This window comes from Mustela putorius, unplaced genomic scaffold (genome assembly GCF_011764305.1).
Source record: "Mustela putorius furo isolate JIRA1106 unplaced genomic scaffold, ASM1176430v1.1 tig00537335_pilon_pilon_pilon, whole genome shotgun sequence".
Lineage (NCBI taxonomy): Eukaryota > Metazoa > Chordata > Mammalia > Carnivora > Mustelidae > Mustela > Mustela putorius.
This window is the reverse complement of record NW_025422457.1, coordinates 712,537-734,951: the sequence shown is the minus strand read 5'-3', so window position 1 is coordinate 734,951 and position 22,415 is coordinate 712,537. Positions and strand designations below refer to the sequence as shown.

The following is a 22,415-nucleotide window of genomic DNA, read 5'->3' as shown; positions in this document are numbered from 1 at the left end:
ACATCACTCACCAGAATGGTACATTTTTTACCAAGGATGAACCTACACTGATACTTGTAATCACCCGAAGTCCATAGTTTATCTTAGGGTTGACTCTTGGTGTGGGTTTGGACAAATGTAGAATATCTATCCATCATTTTAATATCATACAGAATATTTTCACTGCCCTTAAAATCCTATGTGCTCTGCCTAGTTATACTCCCTGCTCTGCTCCAACCATTGATCTTTTTCTTATCTTTTCATTAACGTGGTATATTTTTCTCCAAACATTTACTTTTACTCTATATGTGTCATTATATTTAAAGGGGGTTTCTTATATTTAAGGGGGGTTTCCCACATTAAATATAATGTGTCATTATATTTAAAATGGGATCATGTTTTTAATCCACTGAGACAATCTGTCTTTTAACTGTTGTATTTAGACCACTAACTTTCAAAGTGATTATTGATACAGTTGGATTAGTATCTATCATTTCTGTTACTGTTTTCTATTTGTTACACTTGTTCTTTGTTCCTATTTTTGTCTTTTCTTTTTCCACTTTTTGTGTTTTAATTGAGGATTTAATAGGATTCCATTTTCTCTCCTTTCTTAGCTTATCAGTTAGGCCTCTTTTATTTTATTTTATTTTTTAGATTTTATTTATTTATTTCACAGAGAGAGATCACAAGTAGACAGAGAGGCAGGCAGAGAGAGAGAGAGAGAGGAGGAAGCAGGCTCCCTGCCGAGCAGAGAACCCAATGTGGGACTCGATCCCAGGACCCTGAGATCATGACCTGAGCCGAAGGCAGCGGCTTAACCCACTGAGCCACCCAGGCACCCTCTTTTATTTATTTTTTTTTAGCCGTTTTTTTTTAGTGGTTGCTCTGGAGTTTGCAATATACATTTATAACTAACCCAAGTCTATTTCTATTACCATGATAACATGATACCATTTCATGAATTATCTTATAAGATAATAATAAACTATTAATTTATCCCTCTAGTTCCTTGTATCTTTGCTGTCACTTGTTGCACTTACATATAAGCATACAAAATTGAACACAGTGCTGCTGTTTTTTGAACAAACTGTTATCTGTTAGATCCGTGAAAAATAAGGAAAATGGAAAGTTTTTATTTTGCCCTCCCTTATTCCTTCTTCTCTGTTCTTCTTTTCTTACGTAGATCAAAGTTTCTGACCTGTATTATTTTCCTTCTCTCTAAAGAACTTCTTTTAACATTTTTGCAAGTTCTACTGGCAACGGATTTCTTCAGTCTTTGTTTGAGAACATCTATTTCTCCTTTGTTTTTGAAGGAGAATTTCTCAGGATACATAATTCTAGTTTGGTGGAGTTTTTTCAAAACACTCTCTTGCTTGCCTGGTTTCTTTCTTTCTTTCTTTCTTTCTTTTTTTTTTTAAGATTTTTATTTATTGAGAGTGCAGGGGTGGGGGCAGGGGTAGAGGGAAGAGAGAGAATGTCAAGCAGGCTCCACGCTGAGCACATGGAGCCTGATGGAGGGCTCGATCTCACCCCAAAGATCATGACCTGAGCTGAAATCAAGAGTCAGAGCTTAACTGACTGAGCCACCCAGGCACTCCTCTTGGCACGGTTTCTGAGGAGAAATTAGATATAATTCTTATCTTTGTTCTTTATAAGTAAGGCGTTTCTTCAGCTTCTTTCAAGATTTTTCTTTGTCTTTCATTTTCTATAGCTTGAAAACAATATGCCTAGGTGCAGGGGTTTTTTTGTTTGTTCGTTTTGTTTTGTTTTTGGCATTTAACTTGCTTGGTGTTTTCTAAGCTTCCTGGATCTGTGGCTTGGTGTCTAGCATTAATTGGGGGAAATCCAGTCGTTGTTTCATATACTTCTTCTGTATCTTCTTCTGTTTCTTCTGCTTCTGGTGTCCCCATTACACATATGTCACACCTTTTGTTTTCCCACAGTTCTTGGGTGTTCTATTCTGGGTTTTTTCAGTCTTTATTCTCTTTGATGTTCAGTTTTCATGGATTCTCTTAGGTATATCCTCTAGCTCAAAGATTATTTCCTTAATCATATCCAGGCCACAAATAAACCCATCAAAGGCATTTTTTATTTCCATTACAGGTTTTTTTTTTTTTTTTTAATCTCTAGCATTTCTTTTTGGTTCTTCCTTAGAATTTCTATGTCTTTGCTTATGTGGTCCATCTGTTCTTACACACTGTTGATTTTATCTCTTGGAGCCTTTGGCATATTAATCATAGTTCTTATAAATTCTTAGCCTTATAATTTTAATGTCTTTGCATATTTGGATCTGATAATTGCTCTGTCTCTTCAGATTATATTTTTTTACCCTTGGTATGATTTGTAATTTTTACTAATAGCTGCACATCACATACTGGGTAAGAGGAACTGCTATAAATAGTTCTTTAGTAATATGGTGGTGAGGTGTGGTAGAGGCAAAGTGCTCTATCGTGCTACGATCAGGTCTCAGTTTTCAGTGAATCTGCGTCTGGTTTGTGAATCCCACTAGTGGTTCTGTCTTTTTTCCTCCCTGCTTAGATGGAACAGAACGGCTAGAGTGGGCTGGAGTTGGAATTTCCCTCGCCTCAGGTCAGGGGGCTCAGATAATCCCCTAGCAGGTTAGGCACTGGTTAACTGGTTTTCCCCAAAGGCAGGCCTTACTAAGAACAGTGCTCTCATATATTTCAAAAGGATTCGTTTCCGACTTCAGAATCAGGAGGGGTTTTCTCTGATAGTTACTTTGGGAACCTGGCCAAACTCCTGGAGGTAAATCTTGCAATGTTGTGCAGCCTCCCCACCAGGAGTAGATTCCCTTAGTTTTTAACTCTCAGAGTTGTCCACACTGAGCCTTCAGCAGTTTGTCAGTTTTGTCCATTGTAGTCAGGTTTTTCTGCCTCGCAGTTCCTGGGGCGGTTTTCACTTATAAAGTTCTGCTATAGAAAGTTGAGTTCACCTGTCTGTCTCTCTAGTCTTGAGGGCACAAGGTTTGCCTTGTGTCTTCCCCCCTCTCTCTCTCTCTTTTTTTTCCAAAAATTTTATTTATTTGAGAGAGAGAGAGTGCACGAGTGAGAGAGCGAGAGAGAAAGTCCGAGTTGGTGGAGGGGCCGAAGGAGAAGCAGGCTTCTTCCCTTCCCCACGCAGCAGGGAGCCTGGTACAGGACTGGAACCCAGGACCCTGGGATCACAACCTGAGGCGAAGGCAGACGCTTAATTAACTGAGCCACCCAGGCACCCCATGTCTTCCCCTCTCTTATGGATCTAGCAAGAATAGTGAATTTTTCAACCTGTTCAGCATTTTGCTTGTTGTTAGGAAGGAGCAGCAAAATCCAAGCTCCTTATATATGGAATTGGAAATTGGAAGTCCACTTACCTTTCAAAGGTCACTTTTACCCTGGAATGTATTGTGCATATACTAGACATTCCCTATTAGAATTTTCTGTCTTTCAAATAATAATACTTTATATGGTGTGTGTTTAGGTTACAGAGTACTTGCACTTACTATCTTCCCAACAACCCTGCAAGGTAAATGCTATCCTCATTTTACAGACAGGAACTAATTCAGAGACGTGCTTTCACTTACTGAAATACACATAACTGCTAAGTGGAAATGCAAGTCGGAGGGACTGTTCTTTTTGCCTTTGGATTTAAGAAGGATATACAACTTCCAGTTGGCCCTGCTAGTGTTATTCTCTGGTTTGCAGCATTTCATGAAAGAAATTGGAAATTTACCAAATCTTCCACATGACCTTTGCAAAGATCATTGGACAGCAGTGATAGGAATAAAACATCTAGAACACAGATAGCTTACACTGACGCAGTTTTGTTTGTTTGGTTTTTTGCAAAGATAAAAGAAACTTGTAATATGTAGTGCTTCTGTCATTCCGTGACTTTGATGTAGTGCAGCTTCCCAGGTCTTCCAGTTTGTTACCCATGCAGCTACCTTTACCCCCGGCCTGCCAGAACATTGTGTTTCCAGGAACAGATGAAGTGCTTACACATTCATAGACTGAGACGCCAAGAATTCAGTTGGGTTCTCTCATTGCTCCAAGCAGATTTCTGCCCTCTCAGCCATGACATCTCAGGCTGGGCCTTGAATACTGATGGCAAGCCTTTTATTATTAATCAGGGATTTGTATGAATTAATTTAAGAACATGAGGGAAATGAGAGCTTAAAATTAGAATCAAACTTAACATCCTAAATAAAATAAATGGTATTGCTTCATGACTTTTAAACCTCTCGCAGATAAAACAACAACTTGGTAAGCCTTGGTGATGGACTAAAATTATGAAATGTCAGAATTAAATTGCTAGCTAAATATTTTTAACCCCTTTATGAGAAAAAGACATTTCTCTATGATAATAAGTTGGGTGACAATTACAGTTTTGAAAGGACATCCAGTTCTTTGTGTCTGTCTAGCTGATATTTGAGCTTGAGAGATTTCATTACTGATTGCCTAGGATTCTTTGGGATTGTATATGACTTTATTTAAAATGTTCATCCAACAAGTTCAACCCAATTTCAGTTTTGCCCTTAGATGACTAAAAATTACATTTATTGCACTTAAAATTTGCTGTAAGCACATAAAGAAATTTAATTATAGCCATAAAAATAAGTCATAGTAGAAATTTAATTTATAGTCATAAATGATACGCTTGCATTTCTACATATTGAAATAAACACAATCGTATATTGCTGGAAATGTATATATTAGGACCTATAACTACATGAACATATATATATAAAATGCTTTTAAATAATTCATATTTCATTATGAAGTTATTTTATCATGAATAACTATAGTTCCTGGTATATATCTTATATTTATTCAAGTAATTACTACTAATATAGTAAGACATGTATTTCTTCTTTTTTTTTTAAGACACATAATTCTAATTGGAGAAAATTACATGGTGTTTCCAGATGATATTGTAATTAGGACACTGTATTTCACGTAACAGAAAAAAGTTTTATTAAAAAAAACACAAGTTTTGTAGTTATATGCTTACCATACCATTCTCCATGTTTGTTGATTCTTTCAAATGCTTTGAGGAAGTTACCTTTCTTTTCATCCCTTCCCCGTCTTCGCTTTAAATTTGTAGCTCATGTCAGAATATAATTTGCATGTTTTTGCCTTGAGAAACTGCTGCAGAATCTGGTGAAACTGATGGTGTTAACCTAACAAAAGGTTTAAGACTCAGAGTCACTATATTGAGGCTTGATTTATGCTTTTATTTAAGATTTGAGAAAGAAAAAAAAAAAAGGATTTGCTTAAATAAATTTCCGCAGTTGAATATGTGTTATTTTGATTGTGTATTTGATTAAAATAGTAATTTGAAGGAACTCATTGAATCACACTAATAATTGGGAAATGCATTCTAAACTGTCACGTTATTCTCATTTGCATTAATGTAGCCAGCACCATTTCAAAATCACGCCTAACTTTATATAAGAAGCTCATGTTTAATACAAAATCAGAAAATAGTAAAAGTAGGTTAAATCTTATGAGCTTGGGCACCTTACCATTATAGCCATTTTGAACTGTATAGTTTTGTGGCACTAAATGTATTCACTTTGCTTTGCAACTGTCACCACCATCCATCGATAGAATCTTTTCCTCTTCCCCAAACAAAAGTCTGTACTCATTAAAGTCTGGCTCCTCATATCCTCCCTCATTTCCACCCCTCCTCCCTCCACCCCCGACAACCACCATTCTACTGTCTGTCTCCATGAAGGTGACTACTTTAGGTATCTCATGTAAGTGGAATCGCAAGTATTTGTCCTTTGTGCCTTACTCCACGTAGCGTAACATTTTCAGATTCATCGATGTTACTACATCTGTCAGAATTACCTTCCGTTTTAAAATAATATTACATTGTATGCATATACCACATTTTGTTTATCTGTCTTTGGACACTTGAATTACTTTCATATTTTGGCTATTATGAATAATGTTGCTATGACTGTGGGAACAAATTTTTGTTTGATTTTTTTTTTCCAACACTTTACTATGAAAAATTTTAAGCATACAGCAAAGTTGAAAGAATTTTACAGTGAACATCTATATCCCTATATATACCTAGATTCTACCACTAATTTTTTACTGTGCTTGCTTTATCAATATCTGTCTGTCTATCTGTCCATCAGTCAGTCCTGTTTTAGATGCATTTCAGATTATTTTGCGGACAGCACATTTCTAGCATCATATCGTTTACCAGAATTCACTACTAGTTTGTTTTTTCTTTTGAGATAGCAGTTTACATACAGTGAAATGCCCAAATCTTAACTACACATTCAGTTAATATACCTATGTAAGTGAAACTCCTGGCAGGATAGAAAACATTACTGTCACCCCAAAAAGTTCCATCCTGCCCCTTCCCAGCTGGTTCGTTCTTCTGACTCCACAAAGGTAACCATTGTTCTTATAAATTTTCTACTATAGATTGGTTTTGTATGTTCTAGAACTTTATGTAAATGGAATCATAATATGTACTTTCTGTGTTAGTTTTCTTACATTTAGCATTATGTTTTTGAGATTCATTCAGTTTGTTCTGTAAGTCAGTTCTTCCTTTTTTTATATTACTGAGTAATATTCCATCATATAAATATATCATTATTTACCCATTGCCTTGTGATGGACACCTGGGCTGTTTTCATGGCAACCTATTTTTACTTACTTTGTACAGGATAAGGTAGTAACTCCCCTGCTTATTTCTTCATCCTGAAGTCACTAACATTATGGCTTAGTAACCCTTGTGAAGAAATTTTTTTTTAAGTAGTAAATTTAAAATGCTTCTCAGTTCCCTGATAACTCAGCAACATCATTTCTTTTTATCTTAGATCTTAGTGAAAGAAATCAAGTAGTTGCTGATTTAAATGTGTATCACACATATGGGTATGTGGTACTCTCTTTAATGCTAGTAAATAAATATGCTAGGAAACAAACTGTCCTACAGGGAGCCACTGCCTTCCATGATAGGTGCATCTAGACTCCTTAAACGGCTTCCCAGTCCTACTCCTGTCTTTAAATTTTTGAAACAACATTGTCGGTTCGCTTTTGAGAGGGAGGTGTGAGTAGGAGGCATTCTGTAGTTCCTGGTGCTGAAGGTGATGTAGTTGTCACTGCAGTCAGCCGCTCCAGCAGCAGCAGCAGCGAAGGGTAGAAGATAAGGATGGATGGAGGAGACGGAGACATGTGTGGAAGGTTATCAGTAGCTGAAGTTGGTCTCCATCACAATGGTCAGTTTAAACCCAGTTTTTTTACAGAGAGAAATTCAAGTCAGTCTGTTTTCAGTGTATTTCTTTTGCACAGAGTAGCAAGGTGACAACTCTCATAGATTTAAATATCCTAATTTTGCTATGTTTTTGTCTACTGCATTGATGGCGTATGCTTGTATGTGTTCGCAAAATACCATAAGAACATTAAGACTCATTTTGTAATGCATTCTCTTTTCATTTAATTTGTGTTATCAGGAGAAAATCTAGTTTTAAAAAATTCTACAGGTATAAGGACAAGTAAGTAAGTAAGGATATCAGAAGAGCATTTAAGATATTAAGACCCGCTCTGTATTTTCAGAAGGTATGAAAGTAATACCACTTAATAGGTTAGCAGCCACCCTGCACTTTCAAAGCACTTAAGAGTCATTCATCTGTCTGAGGTAGGACAGTATATGCACTCTCAGTTAACAGATGAGAACTCTTTTTTACCCCCTGTGGTTTCGCTGTATTTGAATTCCAGAATTTATCCAGATCCCTCCAAATAGTGCTTCTTAGTTTTCTTGTGGCCAAGGATTCCTTTTAATAATGGTTTTCTTCCCTAGACTCCTAAATACTCGTAGGATATTTTTTCAGGAGAGTTGTTAAAACTAGAAACAAAGAATTGTCAGCTTTTGTGGTATAGTAAAAATACATTTAACTTGAAAATTTGTAGGAGATTATATCATTCATAGAAAATAAAGCAATTATATAAAAAATAGATGAACTACTTTATGAATTTGGATAGCCCTTAAGAAACTACAGTGTGTACCTAATTAATGGTTTTTCTTTTAGAGGAGAGATTATGAAATCCTGTATCCAAAATAATGTAGTAATTGCATTGTATTGGTTGAGATGTTTCTGGTTAACAAAGAGAAGAGAAAGAAAACACAGGTGTTTACTTCCTAGTTTTATCCTGAACGGTTATGAGGATAGCATCTCTGCAAGTAACATAATCTCTGATTATGTTACCACTTGAATTAATAATCTTGAATTAGAGCATGTTCACAGGAACTTTATAATTTGAAATAAATAGTTATCACATTCAGAATCACATTCAGACACCTGGTTGTGCTGGTCTTTCTTCATTTAAGTATAGAACATTTTGAAAGCAAAATTCCGAAGCCTGATTTATTTTATCTTTGTTTATTTACAGGTATGTTTAATCTTGCTCTTGTTTTGAGCTTCTTAATACTGTGTAAAAATATTAATCATTAGGTGGTCTTAATGTAGATATCTTCAACACTTCTACAGAAAGTCATTGTCAGAGAATTCATTCTAATTCAAGGTTAATTAGTGTACCATTAAAATAATGTGTTACAAAAATTAATTACATCACAGGTCAAAAAACGTATTAAAAAGCGTAGTGTTCATGTCTGAGAACACATCATCCTCCTTAAAACATTGCTAGACTAGTGCTACCGCTCTGGAAAATATATCTCCAGTAGAAATCAGTACTGAGGTCCAGTCATAGGTGTTTCCCCTAAAGTAAATTTTTGGCACCACATATGGGAAATTTAAAATATAACTCCCATTAACAGTAAAATGTGTTGCTAGTCTGCTTTCCCATTGCAACAGCTAAGGATTTATATTTTAGCATTAATCGATATAACCCTACTGGGTTAAACCTAAGGAGAAATCAGGAACCTGGTTGAGAAGTAGAAATTATCTGTATATTTTGAAGTAAAAGTATTAGATATATTAATAGTATGTTTTCTTATTTAACTGTTAGGTACTTTGGTAGGTGCCCTCGTGTAAGTATATCACACATTATTTTAACTATGTAGTAATTCTTGTTAATAGTTTAACTTAATAGCCGTAAAATATACACTTAAAATTAGAATGAGAAAAGATAGGGACTTTGAAATCCTGATTCTTTTAATGTGAAATCTGTGAAACAGTTAAATAGAACTACAGAATATTTTATACATTGGCATTTTCCCCAAGAGTCCTATTACAATATCTGATTGTCCATATGAAAGGTTTTGGAATTTGTGCCTTAGTAACAGCAGTCAATACACATTAGAGCTACAGAAATTTTAACATGGGAAACTCTTTTCTCCACTCAACAACACATTTTTTACTTGGGTTTTAGAACTGTCTCCATTAAAAGATATTCTTAGTGGGCTCTGAACAAAATAGTTTTGCTGCTATAACAAATTGTAAAGAATCTACCCACATTTTAAAATTTTCTGCTTTTCTTCCTCTTTGGATTTTATGTGAGCCTGTGAGAAAACCTGTTCATAAGTAAATAAATTGAGCAAATGGAAGAAAAAGAGAAGAAGAATTTGTAGGGAAGAGATTGTCTTTGTTTCTTTCTTGTTGTTTTCTTCAGGAATAAATCCTGGTTTAATTAACTGAACTTCTAGGTGCATGAAGAGATTCTGAAAGATAAAGAGTATAAAGTGGGTTTAGAAAAGCTTTCTTGAAAAGTGCTTTTTACTTTAAAACCATCTTTGTGTCCCTGCTTATAGCTTCTGAAATCTTTTCTAAAATGACATAAAGTAGGGATTTCAACTTAATGTAGAAAAGCATTCCATTCCTCAAAAATGACAACATCACTTCTACCCTCAAAAAATAGGCTTAAACTATATACCACTCATTTCTTCAGAAAAGTCCTTGGCTTCTGGGGTATTTTTTAATTGTTTGGACCAAGTGAGCGTCTTTAATTAACTAAATCAAGATTTTCTGGAAGTGGAAAATAGAATTAACATGTTGATAGTAACTGTGAGTCTTTGGTAGACAGTTGTTAAATGTTTCATATTTAGTACTTTGACTCCTAACAATCATCTATTCTGTTTTGCAAGTGTAACATTTGAAGATAGATATCAGCAGACTTTATTAGTGTTTTTTTAGATATTTCAGAGTATAAATTTGGGATATTAACAGGCAATGTTTAGTTTCAAACTGACTTAATTCTCTTACATTGTGAGGCATATGTGAGTTAATTTAGATACACTGATTGTGATTTCTACCTAAGTTTAAATACTCATATTTTATCGGTAAGATTTCTTTCACCAGGGCACCTGGGTGGCTCAGTCATTAAGCATCTGCCTTCAGCTCAGGTTATGATCACAGGGTCTGCTCTGCGGGAAGCCTGCTTCACCTTCGCTCACTCCCTCTGCTCATGTTCCCTCTCTCTGTCAAATAAATAAATAAAATCTTAAAAAAAAACAAAAAAAGATTTCTTTCACCAGAAGAAGTGAACATGATAATTTAAGAAAACTATATTTTAAATTTATAAAGTACTTTAAAATTAAAAACACATTATCTTATAGTTCATTTATTCAACAAATACTGTTGGTATTACGGCTGTTAGTATTATCCTTTTCTTCACTTTGTAGGTGAGGAAATGGATCAGTCTGAAGTAAGTCATTGGGCTAGTACATAATGGATTCCAGAAGTAGAACTCAGGATTTCCAGTTGATTTAGAAAAGTCTGTTCCCTTTCCTATAGAGCATTTTTTAAAATTTAAAAAAAAAATTTTTTTTAAGATATTATTTATTTGACAGAGAGATCACAAGTAGGCAGAGAGGCAGGCAGAGAGAAAGGGGGAAGCAGGCTCCCTGCTGAGCAGAGAGCCCGATGTGGGGCTCGATCCCAGGACCCTGAGACCATGACCTGAGCCGAAGGCAGAGGCTTTAACCCACTGAGCCACCCAGGTGCCCTATCGATAGAGCATTTTAAATCAACTAGTTTTAGAATAATTAACCTGCAGTTTTACATATTACTTTGTTTTTCTTAAAGCATTATATCTTTTAGTCCATACCTACTAAAAATTACTTGAATGGCCTAAATGCTCCAATCAAAAGATACTGGCTGGCAGAATGGATAAAAAAGACCCATTTACATGCTGCCTTCAAGAGACTCACTTCAGGTCTAAAGACACATACAGACTGAAAGTGAAGAGATGGAAAAACATGTACCATAAAAATGGAAGCAAGAAACAAGCTGGGGTAGCAATACTTATATCAGACAAAATATACTTTTTTTTTTAAGATTTTATTTATTTATTTGACAGAGAGAGATCACAAGTAGATGGAGAGGCAGACAGAGAGAGAGAGAGGGAAGCAGGCTCCCCGCTGAGCAGAGAGCCCAATGCGGGACTTGATCCCAGGACCCTGAGATCATGACCCGAGCTGAAGGCAGCAGCTTAACCCACTGAGCCACCCAGGTGCCCCAAAATAGACTTTAAAACAAACACTGTAGGGGCGCCCGCGTGGCTCAGATTGTTGAGCATCTGCCTTTGGCTGAGGTCATGATCTTCAGGTCCTGTAATAGAGCCGCTTGTTGGGCTTCCAGCTCAGTTGGGAATCTGCTCCTCCCTCTCCCCATGCCTCTTCCCCTGCTTGTGTTCTCTCAGTCTCTCTCTTTCAAATGAATAAATAAAATCTTAAAAAAAATAAATAAACACTGTAGCAAGAGACAAAGAAGGGCATTACATAATGATAAAGAGATCAATCCAACAAGAAGATACATTGGAGCACCTAAATATATACATAAAAAGAGAAATTTATAGTAATTCAGTAATAGTAGGGAATTTAATATCCCACTTACATCAGTGGATAAATTTAGGCAGAAAATGAATAAAGAATTGCTATTGTTGAGTGACATATTATACCAGATGAATATAACAGATACATATAGAATGTTCCATCCAGAAACAACAGAATTACCTAGGAATAAACTTAATCAAGGAGGTGAAAGACCTATACTCTAAAAACTATAAAACACTGATGAGAGAAATTAAAGACAACACAAACAAATGGAAAGATAATTCCCTGCTTGTGGATTGAAAGAACCAATACTGTTAAATAGTTCATACTGTTCAAAGCAATCTACAAATTCAGTGTAATCCCTATCAAGACACCAACAGCGTTTTTCACAGAACAAGAACAAATAATCCTAAAGTTTGTATGGAACCAGAAAAGAGCCTGAATAGCCAAAGCAATCTTGAGAAAGAAAAGGCTGTAGGTATCATAATTCCAGATTTCAAGGTAACCCTATAAAGCTGTAGTCATTAAAGGAGTATTGTATTTGCATACAATAGGCACATAGATGAATGGAACCTGAATTGGCTCCTTAAAAAATTAGAAATAGAAATACTTGGGGCACCTGGGTGGCCCAGTCAGTTCAGAGTCTGCCTTTGGCTCAGGTCATGATCCCAAGGTCCAGGATTAAGCTCCACATCAGGCTCCCTGCTCAGCAAGGGAGTCTGCTTCTCTCTCTCTCTCTGCCCCTCCCCCTGTTCATGCTCGCTCTCTCTCTCTCTCTCTCAAAAAATAAAATCTTTAATAAAATAGAAATACTATATGATTCTTCCTCCCCTCCCCCAAATACTGTAGGATCCGTTAATTTCACTACTTGGTATTTACTCAAAACAAAAACACTAATTTGAAAAGATAAGTGCACCCCTCTGTCTATTGCAAAATTACTTACAGTAGCCAAGATACGAAAGCAGCCTAAGTGTCTATTGATAGATAAATGAATAAAGAAGTTGTGATATAGCCGTATGTATACACAACCCCCCACACACACAAATGTGTGAACAATTATTACGCTCTTGTAAAAAATGATGAGATTTTGCCATTTGGCAAGACAATATGGATGGACCTAGAGGATATTATACTAAGTGAAATAAATCGGACTAATAAAGACGAACACCATATGATTTCACTCATATGTGGAATCTAAAAAAAATGAATAAACAAAAGCAGAATCAGATCTGTAAATACACAGATGAAACTGATGGTTGTCAGAGGGAAGTGTGTTTTACTTGGCCTCATAACAATAACAAATTCATTTCTTTTTTTGTGTTTTTAGGGCAGAGCTCTACTCCATTGGGCATGTGATCGAGGACATAAAGAACTAGTTACAGTCCTGCTACAGTATAGAGCTGATATTAACTGTCAGGTAAGACTGATGAAGAGGGGACCTTTTTTTAAAAATGGAGGTAAAAGTCACGCAACAGAAAATTCACCGTATTAACCACTTTAAAGTGTATAGTTCATTGACATTCATACAGTGAACAGTATTGTGTGACCGTCGCATTTTCATTACCCCAGAAGGAAACCTTGTCTTTGCTAAGCAGTCACCTCCTATTTCTCCCTCATCACAGACCTTGGCAACAACTAATCTGCTTTCTGTTTCAATGGATTTGCATATTCTGGATATTTCATATAAATGAAATCTAATCAATGGTTTCTTTTTTTTTTTAATGTTATTTATTTATTTGACAGACAGAGATCACAAGTAGGCAGAGAGGCAGGCAGAGAGAGGGGGAAGCGGGCTCCCTGCTAAGCAGAGAGCCTGATGCACGATGCACAGCTCGATCCCAGGACCCTGAGATCATGACCTGAGCCAAAGGCAGAGGCTTAACACTCTGAGCCACCCAGGTGCCCCTAATCGGTGGCATCTTTTACTTGGCATAATGTTTTCAAGGTTCATCCATGTAGCATGTAACAGTACTTCATTCTTTTTTTATGGCTAAATACTATACCATTGTACGGATACACCTCATGTTGTTTATCATTTCATCAGTTGATGGACAGTTGAATAATTTTAGTTTTTGGCAGTTGTGAATAGTTGCTGTGAGCAATTCATGTATGTGTTTTTGTTTGAACACTTGTTTTCTGTTTTCTTGGTTCTGTACCTAAGAGTAGAATTTTGGAGTTGTATGATAATTTGATGTTTTTGAAAAGGAACCTCCAAACTATTTCCACAGGAATCACACCATTTTACATTCCTACCAGCAATGCATGAGGGTTCTAATTTCTCCACTGCTTTGCCAACATTTATTTTCTTTTTTAATAGGCATTGTACTGGGGGCAAAGTGTTAACCATATCTTGCTTGATTTTGATTTGCATTTCCTTAACAGCTGGTGATGTTGGTATCTTTTCATGTACTTATTAACAAAGTCTGTATCTCCTTTGGAGAAATGTGTATTCAAGTCTTTCACCACTTTTGAGTTGTCTTTTTGCTGTTAAGATGTAAGAGTTCTTTATGTACTCTGGATGGTAGTCCATTGTCAGACACATGATTTGCAGGTATCTTCTCCCATTCTGAGAGTTTTCACTTTTTGATAGTATCTTTTGGTGCACAGGTTTTTAATTTTGATTTAAGTTCAGTTTATCTATTTTTTTCTTTTGTTGGTTGTGCTCTTGGTGTCAAACCATTGTCAAATATAAGGTCATTAAGATTTACCCTTGTGTTTTCTTTCCTTTTTGTTTTTATTGTAGCGAAATATACATAACATAAAATTTTTACCATTTTAACCATTTTTAAGTGTACAGTTCTGTGGCATTAAGTATGTTTAAGTTGTTCAGTCACCACCACCATTCATCTCCAGAACTTTTTCTTTTTCCCCCACTGAAATTCTGAATTCCTAACTAACTCGCCGTTCCCCCCAGCTCCTGGCAACCGCAGTTCTACTTTACGCCTTCATAATATTTTCAGGGATCATCCGTGTTGGTAGCATGTATCAGGATCTCCTTCCTTTTTAGGGGCACCTGCTTGGGTGGCTCAGTTCATTAAGTGTCTGCCTTTGGTGTGGGTCCTGATCCCAGGGACCCAGAAAGTCAAACCCCACGTCAGGCTCCCTTTGGGAGAAGTGTGCTTCTACCTCTCCCTTCGCTCCTCCCCTGCTCCTCCTCCTCCCCCACTCGTGCTCCCTCTTGCTCACTCTCAAATAAATAAAAAATTTAAAATTTAAAAAATAAAATAATTTCCTTTCTTTGAAAAACTAGATAATATATCATTATATGTATATACCACATTTTGTTTATCCAAATAGCCATCTCTAGATACTTGGGTTGCTTTCTCCTTTTCACTATTATGATGAATCCTCCTATGAGTATAGGTAACAACTGTTTATTTGAGTCCTTGCTTTCACTTCTTTTTAGTGCATAACCAGAAGAATTGCTTGATCACATGGTTATTCTTTGTTGAATATTTTGAGGAATCACTATAGCATTTTCCACAGTGGCTACACCATTATACATTCCCATCAGCCATGCACAAGTGTACGAATTTCTTCACATCTTTACCAACACTTGTTATTTTCTGTATTTGTGATAATAGGCATCTTACTGGTGTGAAGTGGTATCTCACTGTGGTTTTAATATGCATTTCTGTGATGACTGGTGATATTGAACATCTTTTCATTTGTTTATTGGCCGTTTGTATATCTTGTTTGTATCCTTTGCCCATTTTTAAATTGAGTTGTTGGTATTTTTAAGTTAAGTTATAGAAATTCCTTATATATTCTGAATGTCAGTCCCTTGTCTGATAAATGATTTGCAGATATTTTCTTCCATTCTGTGAATTGTCTTTGATTGTATTGATAGTGTCCTTTGATGCACAATAGTTTTAAATTTTGATGAAGTTCGCCTTACCTATTTTTTCTTTAGTTGCCTGTGCTTTTGGTATCATATGCAAGAAATCATTGCCAAATTCAGTATTTTAAAGCTTTTTCCCCTATGTTTAAGAATTTTATAATTTTAGATCATATGTTAGTCTTTGACCCATCTTGAGTTAGTGTCTGTATATGGCCTAAGGTAGGGGTTCAACTTCATTTTTTTGCACATGGTAGTCTGTTTTCTCAGCATCATTTGTTGAAATGTCTTTTCCCCATTGAATGGTCTTGGAACCCTTGTCAAAAATCCTTTGATCATATATGTGAGGGTTTAGGCTTCATATCTATTCCATTGATCTTTATTTCTGTCTTTGTGCCATTACCACATTGGTTTGATTACTGTAGAGTTATAGTAAAATTTGAAATCAGGGGGGCACCGGGGTGGCTCAGTGGGTTAAAACCTCTGCCTTCAGCTCAGGTCATGATCTCAGGATCCTGGAGGCGAGCCCCGCATCACATAGGGCTCTCTGCCCAGCAGGGAGACTGCTTCCCTGCCCCCGCCCCACCTGCCTCTCTGCCTACTTGTGATTTCTGTCTGTCAAATAAATTAAAAAAAAAAAATTGAAATCTGGAACTGTGAGACCTCCAACTTTCTAACCCCAAGATTAAGAGTCACATGCTCCTCCGACTGAGCCAGAAAAGATTGTTTTGGCTATTCTAGGTTGCTTAATAAGATGGAATTTATTTATTTATTTATTTATTTATTTATTGCAAAAAATGTCATTGAGATTTTTTGATAGGGATTGCTTTGAATCTGTAGATTACTTTGGAAGTATTGGCATCTTAACAATGTTAAGTTTTCCAGTCAATGGGTTTTTCCATTTATTGGTTTCTCTAATTTCTTTAGGCAGCATTTTGTGATTTTCAGTATAGAGTTCTTTCACCTCCTTGGTTAAGTTTATTTCTAGGTATTTTACTCGTTTTGATGCTATTTCCAGTGAAATTGTTTTCTAAATTTCTTTTTTGGACTGCTCATTGTTAGTGGTTAGAAACACAACTGATTCTTGGATGTTGATTTTGTATCCTACAACTTTGCTGAATTCATTTATTGGTTCTTAAAGCTTTTATGAAATCTTCTGGGTTTTTTATACATAAGATCACTTTTGTTGTGTGTAAACAGATAATTTTACATCTTCCTTGGCAATTTGGATTCCTTTTCTTTTTCCTTTTTTTTAAAAAGTAATCTGTGCATTCATCTGTTGATGGACATCTAGGTTCTTTCCATAGTTTGGCTATTGTGGACATTGCTGCTATAAACATTCGGGTGCACGTGCCCCTTTGGATCACTACGTTTGTATCTTTAGGGTAAATACCCAATAGTGCAATTGCTGGTTCATAGGGCATTTCTATTTTCAACATTTTGAGGAATCTCCATGCTGTTTTCCAGAGTGGCTGCACCAGCTTGCATTCCCACCAACAGTGTAAGAGGGTTCCCCTTTCTCCGCATCCTCGCCAGCATCTGTCATTTCCTGACTTGTTTATTTTAGCCATTCTGACTGGTGTGAGGTGATATCTCATTGTGGTTTTGATTTGTATTTCCCTGATGCCGAGTGATATGGAGGATCAAGAAGATGTGGTATATATACACAATGGAATACTATGCAGCCATCAAAAGAAATGAAATCTTGCCATTTGCGACAACATGGATGGAACTAGAGCGTATCATGCTTAGCGAAATAAGTCAAGCAGAGAAAGACAACTATCATATGATCTCCCTGATATGAGGAAATGGTGATGCAACATGGGGGCTTAAGTGGGTAGGAGAAGAATCAATGAAACAAGGTGGGATTGGGAGGGAGACAAACTATAAGTGACTCTTAATCTCACAAAACAAACTGAGGGTTGCTGGGGGGAGGGGGTTTGGGAGAAGGGGGTGGGATTATGGATATTGGGGAGGGTATGTGCTTTGATGAGTGCTGTGAAGTGTGTAAACCTGGTGATTCACAGACCTGTACCCCTGGGGATAAAAATATATGCTTATAAAAAATAAAAAATTAAAAAAAAAGTAATCTGTGCATCCAGCATGGGGCTCAAACTCACCACCCCAAATTAAGAGTCACATGCTATACAAACTGAGCCAGTCAGGTGCCATGGGATTCTTTTTTTTTTTTTAAAGATTTTATTTATTTATTTGACAGACAGAGATCACAAGTAGGCAGAGAGGCGGGCAGAGAGAGAGAGGAGGAAGCAGGCTCCCTGCTGAGCAGAGAGCCCGATGCGGGACTCGATCCCAGGACCCTGAGATCATGACCTGAGCCGAAGGCAGCGGCTTAACCCACTGAGCCACCCAGGCGCCCGTGCCATGGGATTCTTGCTTGCTTGCTCCGACTAGGCATTCTAGTACTGTGTCAAACAGAAGTAATATAAATGGGTATCCTTGTCCTGTTCCAGGTGTTTACTTTTTAATTTAGGATATTAGATATAAAATGCTTTTCTTTATGTAACATTGATTGCCATATATATCTATTCCAGTCCAGCCCTTTAGGCCTTATGAGATCATCCTGGCTCTTTTCATTAAGCCTGAAATTTTTTAGTTCTAACTATACTCTCCATTTCACTCTAAATTTCTTTTTGACCTAAAAGAAATCTCTGGTTACTTTACTGATCTACCTTCTCCCATTTCAGCTCATTTTATCCATTCTCATACTGTTATATTCATCCTCATCTCCATTCTTTCTGTTTTTCAACTATTACAGCCACATGGGAAAAGCCTAATTCTGATTAATCCAGTTACCTGCCATTTACACATGTACACCTAGTCTCTGGGCAAAGCTAGAAAAAAAATACAACTCATATCTGGTACGATATTATCATAAATTATGGTATCCATCTTTAATTTTGCCTGAAAAGTCTTAGGGTGCTTTTCATTCTCAGATTATCTCTCTTTTCACAGAGAATAGGAGAAAGCTTTATCCCGAACCCAGATTTCAGCCAGTAGGTCCAAAAGCATAGATCTCTTCTTGGCTATCCCTCAGACACTTCAGAGTCACGGTAGCTTCCACTGAACCTACCGTCTCTTAACAGCTGCCACTGTTGGATGGTGCCTCACTGCAATTGGCACTATCACCCAACCAGTTTTCCAGGGGCCGACTTTGATTCTCCTCTCATTTTCATACCCATTCCAGTCCTGTAGGTTCTGCCTTCTAAGTATACCTCCAAGTCTACCCACTTCTCTATTTCAGCATTTCTTGTACACGAGTGCAGCAGCTCTGAACTCTATTTCTGCTTCTAATCTTGATATCCTTCAATATATTTTCCATTTTTCATCTGGAGAATATTTCTAAGATGCTAATTTGCAAATGTTTTCTTGTTTACTTTTGTTTTTCTAAGGCATAATCTTAATTTCTGTGCCCTGTAAAGCTCTTCAAGATCTTACACCGCCACTTATTTCTCAGTGAGCTCCTTGCTCGTACCCCATCCCTGTTGTGCTAAGCTTCATTTTGTTGAAGGACTTGACATGCTACTCACCTCTTGGCCTTTTTATTTGCTGTTTTCTCTCTTCCTCATTCTCCTTCCTGTGCCTCAGCTTTTACATCACTTCCTCCAGGAAGCCTTCCTTCGCTTGACCACTTAGACACACCCAGTAGTTTATAGCTCCCTGTTCTCAAGTTCCTCGGAGATTTATTACAGTGCAATCACTTTGTATTATTATTGGCTGATTTCATGTCTGTATTTTCAACACTACCATATATACAGGTACTAGAGTTTGGTTATATCACCAGTGCCTCATATAATATCTGACATATAGTAGATGCTCAGTAATTATTGAATAAAGTAATACTGGCTTGTAAAGAAGTTGACAAATTTTAGAAAAAATAGAAGTTGAGTACCAGAAAGGACCTAAGCATTTACCAGAACTTTTTGGGTGTCCTTGTTGCTTTATCAGAAGAAATACTTCTTTTCCCATTAGATATGTATGCGTTCTTCTTGGGCCAGTTCCCTAGCTTGAGTCATTGGTCATATCATAGCCTGCCACCATAATTTGCCTTGAAATATATATTTTTTTTCTTTCTTTCTTTTTTTGAAGGTACTGTGTGTTTAAAAAAACCCCTCGGGGTACCTGGGTGGCTCAGTCGGTTAACATCTGCCTTTGGATCAGGTCATGATCCCAGGCTCCTGAGATGAGCCTTGAATTGGGCTCCCTGCTGAGCAGAGAGCCTGCTTCTCCCTTTGCCTGCCACTCCACTGCTTGTGCTCTCTCTCTTGCTCTCTCTCTGTCAAATAAATAAATAAAATCTTAAAAAAAAAAAACCTCAAAAAATGCAAAAGGCTTGTTTTTTTATTTATAATTTATTTGACAGAGATCATAAGTAGGCAGAGAGGCAGGCAGGGGGTGGGGGGCAGGGAGGGGAGCAGGCTCCCTGCCGAGCAGAGAGCCTGATGTGAGTCCCAATCCAAGGACCCAGGATTATGACTCAAGCCCAAGGCAGAGGCTTTTAACCCACTGAGCCACCCAGGTGCCCCAAAAGACTAATTTTTAAAAACTCTTCCTCGTTGTTGTTTCCCAGCCACCCAGTTCCCTCTTCTGGAGACAGATCTCTTACTAACTAGTATATATCCATGCAGGATATGTTATATGTATATATATATATGTTATATATGTTATGTTATATATATATATATATATATATACACACACACACACACACACAGACACACACACACACACATACATATATATATATGCATGTACTGTAGCAATATGATGCAAACTACATACACCATTCTATATAACTTGCTTTCTTTATCTCAGAGATTATTCGATATCAGTACTGATAGTGCTGCCTTACTCTTCTTAATGTCTGCATAATATTCCTTTTTAGAGATGTATCATAATTTATTTAACTTGAGCAATGTGTTGGGCTTTCTTTCCTGTAACCAAGAACCATCTGTATTTCATTTCTGTGAAGCATCTGCTCATATGTTTTGCTCAGTTTCCCATTGATGTTTTCTTCTTAATTTAGAGGAACTTTTTTTTAAAGATTTTATTTATTTATTTGACAGAGAGAGACACAGCAAGAGAGGGAACACAGGCAGGGGGAGTGGGAGAGGAAGAAGCAGGAAGCCTAGTAGGCGCTCAATCCCAGGACCCTGAGATGACGACCTTAGCAGAAGGCAGATGCCTAATGACTGAGCCACCCAGGCGTCCCTAGAGGAACTTTTTTTTTTTTTTTGGAACTTTTTATATATTAAGGAAAATTAGCACTTTGTGATAAAAATATTCAAGTTCCCCCCATGTTTCCTTCTCATTACTATGATCATTTCATGGTTTCCTTGATCCATGTAGAATTAATTTGTGTCCCATGTATGTAATAGAGATTTTATGTTTTATCCAGATGGTGCCAGCTTTATTTTTGTATGGATGACTAATCACTTGTTCAGTAGTGTTTATTGAATAATCTTTACTGATTGGAAGTATCTTTCTTTTTTCCATATTCTCACTTCCTCTGTATATTTCAGTGTATTTCTGGTGCTATTTCCTATTCCATTGCTCTGTTTTTCCATTCATGTACTTGTGCTATGATGTTTTAAGGATGATAGCTCCAAAATATTTTTTTTTAAAGATTTTATTTATTTATTTGACAGAGAGAGATCACAAGTAGGCAGAGAGGCAGGCAGAGAGAGAGAGAGGGGAGGAAGCAGGCTCCCTGCCAAGCAGAGAGCCCGATGCGGGACTCAATCCCGGGACGCGAGATCATGACCTGAGCCGAAGGCAGCGGCTTAACCCACTGAGCCACCCAGGCGCCCCAAAATATTTTTTAATATCTGGTAGGATATGTTCCTTCACTACTTACTGAGAAATTTTCTTGTGATTTTTACTTATTTTTCTTTATGAATTTTAAATCATGTTTCCATCCCTTGCTTCTCCTATCCACTACCATAAAGTTAAGTCAGTTAAAAAACAAAACGAAGTAGTGGTGCACTCATGGCTTTTACTTGGCTTGTGTTGTTAGGGGGTATTTTGGAGGGAAATGTTCCCAAGTTAGCAATAGTGTGAGGTTTTTGTTGAGGTTTTTCTTGTATTATGTTTGGTTAATATAAAAAGACAAACAATCCAAAAACCGCCTTATGTGGCCTTATGGAATACTCCTTACAGAACGCCAGCTTTAATGCAAAGTAGAAGTTCCGTCTAGGCTTTTAGATGGATATTTAGGACTATGTACAGGCAGTTTTTTCCTTGATGTCTTTGTATTCACAGGACTATATCTTTATATTGCGTCTAACCTCGATTTTCCTTTGTTATTGACAGTCCTAATCCATACGACCTAGCAGTTAAGGGAATGCTCGTGGCTTTGTCAGTCTGGATTGCTAACATGCTTCCAAGTCACAGAGCTTTTGGAGATGAGCTCTCAGAATAGCTTTCCCCTTGTAATATCTTCTTTGGTTTCGTTATTGAAAACTCTTTTCAAATATAGACAATACAAACATAATAAATGGAAAGAAGGGTTCATCTCCCTCATGATTCAATCTTTCTTAAACAACATTATTATTGACTGGCCTATTGGTTGCCAAAAAAGAAAATCAATTTTATTAGAAGTATTTGCTTGGCCACAGATCTTGGTACTAACCCAGCAGAGACAGGCTGATGTTATCAACTATCTGAAGACTAATTTTTACCATTAGCCTGAAACAGAGTCGTTATTAGAGATATGTCAAAGTCTGCTCCGTGTTTTTCTCTCATTTTTTACCCGTCAGTATATCTCCTATGTACTTTTATTGCATTGCAATTTCTATGTTCTGTGACTGATGGAATTGGAACTTTTTATTTT

At 36.8% G+C, this 22,415-nt stretch overlaps 1 protein-coding gene across 3 annotated transcripts in view; it reads left to right on the top strand.

The window, feature by feature from the left end:
* Positions 1–22,415, top strand: part of ACBD6 (acyl-CoA binding domain containing 6) — a 206,542-nt gene that overhangs the window by 89,099 nt on the left and 95,028 nt on the right. For 2 of the 3 annotated variants that reach the window (XR_006604955.1, XM_004767894.2), the window contains exon 6: positions 13,055–13,144. The exons of the other annotated variant lie outside the window; for it this stretch is intronic. Coding sequence is in view for 1 of the 2 variants with exons in the window: in XM_004767894.2 (XP_004767951.1) it covers positions 13,055–13,144 (90 nt within the window). In the remaining variant the exon portion in view is untranslated. The remainder of the gene's footprint in view (positions 1–13,054; positions 13,145–22,415) is intronic. 3 annotated transcript variants of the gene reach the window in all.